At 33.8% G+C, this 11323-nt stretch overlaps 1 protein-coding gene across 1 annotated transcript in view; it reads left to right on the forward strand.

The window, feature by feature from the left end:
- The window catches only part of LOC134746660 (synaptotagmin-15-like), a 71990-nt gene extending 60897 nt beyond the window's left edge, over nt 1-11093 (forward strand). The window contains exon 12 of the mRNA XM_063681163.1: nt 10953-11093. Within this exon, the coding sequence (XP_063537233.1) occupies nt 10953-11080 (128 nt within the window). The 3' untranslated portion in view covers nt 11081-11093. The remainder of the gene's footprint in view (nt 1-10952) is intronic.
- The last annotated feature ends 230 nt before the right edge of the window (nt 11094-11323 follow it).

The raw sequence follows: 11323 nt of genomic DNA on the forward strand, positions 1-11323 counted from the left end.
TGAAAAATTATGCGATATTAACTAAATACTTACAAATTTCGTAAGTTCACTTAAAATAATTTGCAAAATTCAAAATCAACAAGAGGTTTGAATGAAGAAAAATAATACATATACGTGTAATTCAATTTAGACTAGAACCATACTAGGGTTATGTGGGATTGGCTGCCATTTTCCCCGATATCGCAAACAATATTAAATCAATACACGTGCTTATCGCGCGAGGAAAATAAAATCTACCTGTCACGACAGGGTGTGTCCATTGTTTAAGTACTTTAAGTAATATGCGATTGATTAATATTGATAATATCCAAAGTAGATTTATTAAATAATTTCACGGTTTAGACACTTGTTTTAGTACGCAATACACGGTCGTCGTGAACGCTGCTCGCACTATTAGTGCTTGAGAAAGGAGACCTAGGCTCTCCGAAACATGTCGCGCGAGTGACTAAAACAAGTGAGTCTAAACCATGAAATTATTTAATGTTAGTATGTCTCACAACAGTTTAAATTCGATCAAAGCAGATTTAAAAAAAGTTGAAGTAGGTATGCCTACATCGTTCGCAATATTATGAATTATTAATAAACATTATAAAATTATGCCCAGGTGTTTAGTGGCTATAAATAATACGTAATCTGTGAGTGTCGTCATGGTGTGTTATTTGCTCGGACAATTTGAATTGTCAGTATATCTCTAAGGAATTATCTGAAATACTACTGCCAAAAATCAGTAAAATTTGTGAAACATCAGCTTCCGGCATGATTTATTAACCTGGTTTGCGAACAAGTTTAAGTATTAATCGTCTAGGTAAAATTAATGTTGCGACAGAAGAAAAATATTACGACTTAAGTAATGATGATTTATACGGGTAACAATTTTTATTAATGATTTTGTACTTCTTAATGGCATTAGAGTTTGTTAGGTAAAAGCAACGTTGTATACAAATCTTAATTTTAGTACTTTATTCCTACATAAAATAATTATTATAAATATTCATAAGAGATCTGTAATATCTAAAGCACACTACCTTAAACACATACTTATTAGGTCTTTTATTACTCAACATTAAGTGTAATTATGAGATAATATTATTTGAGTAGACATCGTATTTTATATGAGATTATACTCTTGTATAATTACATTAGAATGAACACAATTTAATTAAGTTGAACCGTGAGAGCAAAGTAATTTTAACGCGATTAACACATAAATAATCTTTTCTTTATGAACACAATTTATACTGCATTAGTTCATAAGGAGTGGTTCGGAAAAAAAGTGGCAGCACATTATGTGGATTTTCACTATATTTTGTGATAATTTGTAAGCAGTGCATTTTTATGGTAATCTGTAGATACTATTCTATACAATCAAATACAATCCTATTTAAAACAAAATGGCGAATTCAAGTTTTCGCCTTTTATATTACATATCTTCTAACACTTTTAGGACAGCGTCTTCTGAGAGAATTTATGAGGTGTTTCTCATAAACATAGTTTTTAGGGTTCCGTGCCCAACGGATAAAAACGGGACCCTATTACTAAGACTCCGCTGTCCGTTTATCCATCTGCCTGTCACCAGGCTGTATCTCTTGAATCGTGATAGTTAGACAGTTGAAATTTTCACAGATGATGTATTTCTGTTGCCGCTATAACAACAAATACTAAAAACAGAATAAAATCCGACTCGCACTTATCCGGTTTTTTCTTTAAGTTTGATGAGCTAGTTAGTACCTTATTAAATTGTCTTTTGTTCAATAATTAACTTTTTTGATTTGACTTCACCTTGAGGTAGTTACATGGAATTTCTACTTTTGTGTATTTGCCATTTTTATAGAAATTTGTCTCCCATAGAAAAACCTCTGTCAGAGGTTAGATTGGAGAGACTTCTTGACTATCCAAGATAAAATTCATTTAATTGGTGACTTATTAGTAACATGATATTCCCAAAAGCATAAAACAAGTTGTGAAAATGGAAATGCAATTGTGACATTGTGGAAAACGGCAGGTGAAGATTGTCAAATTGCGTTGTTCAAAAGTTTTCTAAGTACATTATAATAAAAATGATAAAAATCAAACAATCTCATATTTTTCAATATGGTTTTATTTTTACTTTATAGTATATATATACAGATTACTACATAATATAAACTGCTCCTTAATTAGCAAAAGAAAAAAATATATATACCAGATAATTCACTGCTACTTTTTTACTGAACCACTGCTTATATCATAAACCTCTCGCATCGAATGATGTCCCTAAGACAATTCAAGGTTTAGATCTTGTTTTGATTTCATCTTGTCTATCACTCGAACTATGCAAATCGGTTGATGCTGAAGGTTGGCCATTGTTTATAATGCATACTTGAATGTTTTATATTCCTATTAATCCCTTAGAAGGGTTTTGAAGTTACTGGATAATCCATAAAACTCGTTATGTTCATTCAAAAAACGACAAGAAACATTTCGTTTATACCTCTAAAATAATTCCACCATTTTATACTAAATTTTAAATTTGTGTCTTCATTCATTTGAATATAAAAATATATATATTATACAAAAAAAAGCATGAGCTTCTGTTTTTGCCGTGAGCGGTGTGCAAAAAATAAATTATAATAATAAGAAAAAAATAAAAAACAAGAGGTAGTTCTAACTCTTATAATAATTCAAATTCAAAAATAATCGAACAAAGGGGCATATCTGTCGTGGTTGACATACATCAAAATGTATCAAAATGTTTTCAATAATCCAGAGAAGAAAATGGGGACTACGTTTTTTATGGTAAGGCGATTTCGGGGTCGTCCAGTTTCATCTTAAAAATCAACTTCTGGCACAATGAAATAATTTGTCTCTAATGTATCAATGATTTGCTAGAGTTTTTATGTTTTCTTTCTTATATTACAACAAGTTGTATAGTCTCAACTACGCCTGAATTGTAAAAAAATATTAACTTTTTTTACAGTGCTTTTGAGAATACATTTGTTATCTTTGTTTTCTAATCGTCTAAGTATAATTAGACACAATGGGTGTTTAGCACAAACTATCATTTTTGAAAACAAAATGTATTTTTAACATGTTGATATAGTGACAAAGCGCCCCAATAAAAACATTGATCGACAGTTGACAGAGGCTTTTGAGCTTAAAAACAATTTTAACGGCATGAACTTTTGAAATAGAGTGATAACTTTTAACTCTAATTGAGTTTGAAAAGCCATTTATTTAACAATGTGGTTATTTGCTTCGTTGATTTGATGATTGACAGTAATCTAAAATTTATAAGTAGCGAATTTTGAGGAAAAGATGCAAAACGTTAACTACCATATTGTGATTTATAAAAACAAGGGATGCTTAATTACAATATTGCGCTCATTCCTCAAAGATAATTGATTCAAATGAATATTATTTATAAATAAAATAATATTGTTATTTTGTTAAGTAATTACATTACTTAACAAAATACGCGTAATTTACAAAAGGGAACCTTAAAATAACGACTCGTTAATTAGGAGTAAAAATCTTGTTTTAATAACATAAATTAAATTTATTTAAAACTTGAATCATACTTGATTCAATATTTTTAATGGAGAACACTATTCGTTACCCATAACTAACAGTGAAGATAAATGTGAACCTGTCAAGGACTTCGGTGAACTAGAATGTACCTACATAATGCTTTACAAATAAAAAAATTGAAAAATAAAAATGTATAATTATCTAAGTTCGTTAAAGAGCGTCACATTGCGTCTCTTCCATACGGCTTGTACTTTACAGCAGTGTTAAGTTTCCGCCTCATAAACGTAGATGTAACGTAGCAAAGGCTACGGCGTAGTGTTGCCTACGCCGTAGCAACCACAGGCAATAATTACAGTGGCTCCTAGTCCTGCGCCACACCAACGCATGTTACATGCAATTACAATTTCGAAGTTTACAGAGATTGCACCTTATGCCTTTAGCCTCAGAATTCTTTGTAGGTTAACAGCATATAGCCGTTTAATGTCACACTATGGAAGCATTAGCTGAACCTAATTAAGCAGAGACTTTATGAACATCATAACTGTTTTAATGACCATTAGAATTAGATAAAATTGCATTTTTCATAGCTTTTGCTATAGTTGAATGTTTATTAGTACGGTATGTTTATACCGTACGTGAAAATGCACTTATGCCCATCTTCATTGCCGCTGATAAATAACCTATTATAATTATTTGAACATTTTTTTTTAAATACGATATTATACATATTCTTAACCTCTTGGTTGGAAAGAGGTAATATTTTATTTACGCGCATAATATAAAACTGAGAAATAATATCATGTTTCGGGCGCTTTAGCGAGATACTGTACATCCTGCCTCGCACAGCTAAACTGTAGAATAAACTGTCGCTTGCGGTATGCCCGGACCGATACGACCTTCAAACCTTCAAGAAAAGAGCGTACTCCCATCTTAAAGGCCGGCAACGCACTTAAAACCCCTCTGATGTTGCGGGTGTCCATGGGCGGCGGTTATCGCTTACCATCAGATGATCAGTCTGCTCGTTTGCCTCCTATATCATTAAAAAAAATCCTCTCTGTCGGGGTCTCCACCCACCGTGCAGTGCTGGCCTCCAGTGACTATCCAGCTCTATTCTAAACAGAATTTTTGCTCTGCCTAGGCAAAAAAACTTCAGCCATCCTAACCTACAGTATCCTAGTATCCTAGTCTACAGTATTCTCGTGAAAAACTGCCCAATTCAGTGCACTCCTTATAAAGCCAAATTTAAAATTAAGAATTGGCGAACTACGTTGAGCTACCACTAAAAATACAAAGACACAGTTTTTCATTTAACTTTCCTCATTTTAATAATAATAATAATAATAATAATAGTTCTTTATTTACAGGTAAACACCCAATTTAAATACATGTACAGTGTAAAAATACAAAAATAAAATACAATTAAAAATAAAAATACCTAAAATTTTAATTTTAGTACGACTAGATGATTAGAATATAAATAAGGAAAAAGTCTAGAGCTGATCACAGCTACATCAGTATGGGCTGAAAACATAGATTTTGGGTGTATGACTTAGCGCCACTTGCCCCATCCTACCAACCCAGGGTTAACCGGTTAAACCATTAACCCGGTGTCAAATTGAACTGGTAACCATGGTAACTCCAGATTTAACCGGTTAACCCTGAGTTAGTGAATGGTGCAAGAGGCCCTTAGGATTTTAATCAGAACTGCAGTTATTAGTTTTTGCTATAACGCAGTCGAAACAAGACGGACCGACAGAAATAATTAAAATTAGGAACTGATAATTGGTCAGAAATAAATAAATAAATATAATTATAGGACATTCTTACACAGATTGACTAAGTCCCACGGTAAGCCCAAGGAGACTTGTGTTATGGGTACTCAGACAACGATATATATAATATATAAATACTTAAATACATAGAAAACACCCATGACTCAGGAACATATATCTCGTTGCTTGGTCAGTGAGCAAGCAATATCAAATAAATTTCAATGTATTTTGCAAAATTTAAATGGGTCTGCTGTTGCTTTAAAATTAATTATTATGAAGCCACTCGAGCGAACTTAAAATAATTATGTATCAAGAATGAGACGCTGCCATGTATACTCAATTTGTTATAATAATGGATTGAATAATTTAATTAAAGGCTTCAGAGGCGACTTAGCGATAAAATGACTATTACGTAAGAAGGTCGTAAAGGCCCGGAATATTGAATTGATGTAATTAACTTCAAAGGGGAATAGATAATTAAGCAATGTGGCAAATTTGTAAGTATTTTATTAAGATAAAAAGTATTCTAGCCCGGTGGCCGACTGCATGAAACCGTACCTGATAAAAAAATAGAAAATGCCTACCGTCCCCCACACAGTAGGCATTTTCAATTTTTCGATGAGGTAAATTGTAGCTGCCACATGGTAGCAGAAATTCGGTCGGACACAGGAACCTGCCAACACAGGATTTGGCCGACCACTTTTTTTTACTGTCCTCAAAGGCTATCCTGACATACAAGTTTCATTCTATTTTTCGATGAGGTTTTTTTTGATGAATTTTTCTACCACTTTTTTGCCATTAGCACAAAATTTGCCAGGATAAGACCACCACACCACAGTAGGCATTTTCTATTTTTTATCAGGTAGGGTTTCATGCAGCCGGCCACCGGACTATTCCTAAAAGCGATATTTGACACTTCGCCATTATTGACGTCACTATTAAACAAGTCGTGTCCTCTAACGATCGACTTTGCTTTCCGCTACCATTACAAAAAGACTCAAATCGTTTTCTTTTAACGTGTTTTGCAATTTTATTGAGATGTATTATGCTGGCATAATTGGTAATTTTAAATCTTAAAAAGTTCTTTTTTTTGCGAAAATCAAGTATTATGCTTCCACAATTTACAATGTACACTTTATTTTGACTTGATCTATTTTTATTACTGACGATATCATTCATGGTAGGTTTGAAAATTGTAGTCAAGTAGAAGATTTAAAAATAATAAAAAAATCGTTCGTTTAAGTGACGTTTTAACGTTTACCGATTTTAATTACTTACAATTCGATTTTCGCTGCGCCATCGCCGGTGCAACTTTATCATTTCAGGTCAAAAGCTTATTAAATTGCTTTTACCGCTTCAAATGGAAAGTCCCCACACATCGAACTACCCGTTCCACGGTTAAAATTGACGGGATGTTGACAAAAATAACATATAAGCGACTACACTGCCTGCCACGTACAATCATTAAAATTGTTCTTCGGTAAATATTAGGCCAATTCGAACATACACTGACATCAGAATGATATCTATATTCTATAGGTATGATGTCATTTAGTTATCGTGCCTTACTCGCGCCAGTGCCAGTGTGATTAACATCAGTTAGATGTCATTCTAATATCAGTGTACGTTCGAATTGAAATGTGACTTATCGTGCATTTTGCTCGTTCTTGCCCGTACATGTATTCGCGCGAGCCAGAGGCAGGATAACTATTTAAATTACATCATTTAGGTATTATCATTCTGATGTCAGTGTACGTTCGAATTTGTCTGTGGCTTGTTTTAATCGGCTTGTTATTGCAAACATACCTTTATTGGCTCGCAAGTGTATACTATACGCTTAGTTGATTGATTACGTGCCGCCATGTTGTAGCCGATAGATCAAATTGTTTATGACATAACAAATAACGTTAAATCTTCAGAATTAACCTGCACAGGTGTACAAGTAAATGAGCATGTAATAAACATATTAAACAAAACGAGTAGATAAATAAAACAAAAACAGGACAACCCGTGGAGCGCCCTACGGACACACGTGTGTCTGTAACTAGTATAGGATTCCATACTACTGTGAAACTGGAGCGCTCCAGGGGTTAAATACAAAAGCGAACTTATTCCAAACAAAAAACAAAAAACCTTAAGTTAAAAGTTAAACACTCGAGTTTTCCACCACACCACCAGAAAGTTTTCGGTGACTGCCTAAAACAGGAAACATTAAGTGGAACCGACGTAAAAAATGTAATAAATTAAATAGAATTACCTTTGTTACTTTTCTATTCTAATTTCGTTTCTTTGTATTCTTAACTTGGTAACGCGAACAAAATAAAATTTGTTCGCGTTACCAAGAATTAAGTGGTAGAAAATGTCAATTGGCAATAAGCGTAATATTGAACATTTATATTATTTGACAGTGTATGTACACCGCCGCTCACCGAGGACAGCATATCTATATTTTTTGTGCAATACAATTTCAATAAATTAATAGATACAACACGAATTTATTTAATGTATGAAATAACTGGGATACAAAATACAAAAATACTGTATTTTTTATGTCAATGTTTGGTAGGTCCTACATTGTATTGGCCTTCAAAATCGTTGTATTGAATGTACCTGGTGATAAATTAGACATACTGATTTAATATAACGACCTATATAAAGCAGTGACAAAACCTAACCTAGATAAAATCTTTAGCGGATAATCTAAAATCGATTAATCAGCCACCAGACAGCCAATCTTCTTTCAATCGGACCTCAGTAAAAATGTTATTAATGGTAACTTTGTGGTCAACAATTAATTAAACAAGTACATATTAATAAATCAGAGCAAAACTTTTGAATAATTATTCAAAGCCTAATCATGTATGCGTGTTAAGCGTCTAATCAGACGTGCAAGCAGTACATAATGCGAATCAGCAGCAGGGGTTGATAAGCGTTGTGATTAAAATGAGGGCTACCGTTTTTGTGCTGTGCAGTTGGCGGCACTGTAGATGTAGGTCCAGAAAAACAGAACTCAAAATTCTTCTATGCTTATTTTTATAAAATCAATACGTTCTAATATACACAAAGGTATTTTAATGTCTAAATGTGCCATTTTTTTCAACCTGTTTAATTTTGCATATATTTTAGTTTTTTAAACTTTAAACCACTAACATTTATTGAGTTATATCTATTGTTTACTATGATTAATCAAAGATGGACAAAGATTTACTACAATTATGAATTAGGACTGAAAATTCCCGATAAAAAAAGCTTGAAACCCCCAAAATTTATATGTATGTGACATTTTGAAAGACACTAGCGCCCCTAGCCGCGAAATTAAACGCGGCAGCCTTCATTAACAGCACACTCGCGAGCTCGATTCTGATTTAACAATGTGTTACGGTTTTGATACGATCATTAAGATCGGTGATTGGTGCATGCGAAATGATGTGTCGTGCGTGAGATGCGCGCCCATTATCAGTATCACGTTAAGAAACTTTAAAGTTGTTAGACTTAGATATTAAGGGGCCCACTGACTATCAGTTCGCCGGACGATATCGGCCTGTCAGTTAGAACAAAAATTTGACAGTTCCGAACAACTGACAGGCCGATATCGTCCGGCGGACTGATAGTCTGTGGGCCCCTTTAGAAATTCTAGCACATTATTAAGAGTACTCTTAATCCCTTAAGAGTACTCCTACACGATAACTTAGTTACTTGTTGCACAATCCACATCCGAATAGCAAGTCAAAATAAAGCAACTTGAAAATCCATTTTAATCTAAAGCTTTGCAGTAGAAAATTGTACACGCAATGTCTGAAACAGCTCGTATATCTTACTTAAGAAGAAGACTAGAATCTACTATGCGGAGAGCAGTTTGCCTTTTCTTGATATATTTTTTTTACAAAGTTTTTAGCATTTTGCGTTGGTCTGCTCTGGAATTTATAATTCATTATCCGGTATTAAGTAGAACAAAAAATTTAATTATTCTTACTTAAAAACAAAATTCTTTAGCAGTTTGTTTAATGCTGGAAGTGAATATTTTTTATAATTTTGTTCTTGAACTTGAACCTACAGTATTTATTGAAGGATAGCTTCTGCTCGCGACTTTGTCTGCATACAATGACGATTTCCGTGTTCAAAAATACGCTATATCCTTCCCCGGGATTCAAACCATCTAACAAACTTCATCTAAAACGGTTCAGTCATTTAATCGTGACGTCGAAACAGACAGAGATGAATTTTAATTAGAACTATTTTAATTAGGTATTTCAATCTCAATCAATTTATTCAAATTATTATTCAAATCTAAATGGTGAATTACAAATTTAAAATTGTTCATGTTACGTTCTGTAGCAAATGGAACTTTAGTACTATATATAGTTAGTACCTACTCCATATCTATTGTTTATTTGACAAGAAATCTTGTTCGTTGTTAAAATTGAGATTATATACATAGCTACCTAATGAAACTTAATACATACTCACCTAAATAACTATAAAAAACCGGCCAAGTGAGAGTCGGACTCGCGCACGAAGGGTTCCGTACCATTACACACAAAAACGGCAAAAACATCACGTTTGTTGTATGGGAGCCCCACTTAAACAATAATGTTATTCTGTTTTTAGTATTTGTTGTTATAGCGGCAACTGAAATACATTATCTGTGAAAATTTCAACTCTCTAGGTATCACGGTTCATGAGATACAGCCTGGTGACAGACGGACAGACGGACAGCGGAGTCTTAGTAATAGGGTCCCGTTTTTACCCTTTGGGTACGGAACCCTAAAAATTAAACGTTTCTTGGCACAGGGTATATGTGATATTGGTCTAATTAATTGTAATGTGTCACGTGAAAGGAATAGAAAGGACCATTCACTTGTATTTTCATTTAAGCCCGTCTAGACTCGATAACACCTAGCAATGTATTTAACCTGTGGATCTTAAACCTTAATTTTTAATTAGTTTGCTACCAGTATGTAGTATGTCATATTCTCTTCGAATCAAGTGCAATTTACTCTCTTATCGGTCTGAGTACCTATAGTAGGTACGAGTATTGTTATAAATTCACGTACGCAGTTATTAAGGAAACAATTTTAAGTTTCAGGACAAATATAGTAGTTACAAGTTTTTGAATTTGTACATCTATCGCGTCAGGTTCGACATATATAGTCGGCTACGATCTGTTGATCTTTTAGTTATTATTGCAATAAATTTATTTGAGCATTATGAGTATTTCGTTGATTAACACATTATTGTCGGCTTATATACATGCAAACCTACTTCTATTTAATGTGGGACTGACTAGTTTTTGATTTCCTTTGTGAATAAAAAGAAAAATTATTTCTTCTTTTTGTTAAATGATTTTTTTCTTTTCTTTTGTCCTTATTTACAATACGTGAAATGTTTTTAAATAACCTTCAACCTTCAATCCCAAACTAAAACTTTATTACGATACCGTTCACCTTTTAAAAACTGGAGGCTAATTCAAACTTTTCTTTGACATCACAATCATATCTAAGTGATGTCATTTTGTAATTATTCACTCCGGCGTGTCGCTCGCGCCAATACATATACGAACAAGTACGAGCGAAATGCACATCATTTAGATGTCAATAGTACGTTCGAATTGGCCTCCCGTTATATGTATAGCCAATCAGGTACCTAAAATGTATAAATTGGCCATTGTTCCAGACCGCCTGCTCGGCAAGTTCATGCTCGGCTCGTACATGTTCGCCCGCGGCCGCGCCCTGCAGCACTGGAACTCAGCCCTCGCCGCGCCGATGGAACAAGTCAAGCAGTGGCACCCGCTCACCAATTAAACGACTAGGCCAATTAAACGCGTATCCAGATTTTTAAAATATGGTATAAAGTGGAGTTCAACAGAAAAGACAAATAATGTAAACAAACCAATTTACCTTAATTTATTCATAATCTCGCCCTTTCTGTGGACTATATATACTCAAACATTTTATTTATTACAATTACTAATTAAAATACCATCATCATCTTCCTTGCGGTGTCCCGGCTTTCGCCACGGCTCATGGGAGCATGGGGTCCGCTTG

The sequence above is a fragment of the Cydia strobilella genome, chromosome 13 (genome assembly GCF_947568885.1).
Source record: "Cydia strobilella chromosome 13, ilCydStro3.1, whole genome shotgun sequence".
Taxonomy (NCBI): Eukaryota; Metazoa; Arthropoda; class Insecta; order Lepidoptera; family Tortricidae; genus Cydia; species Cydia strobilella.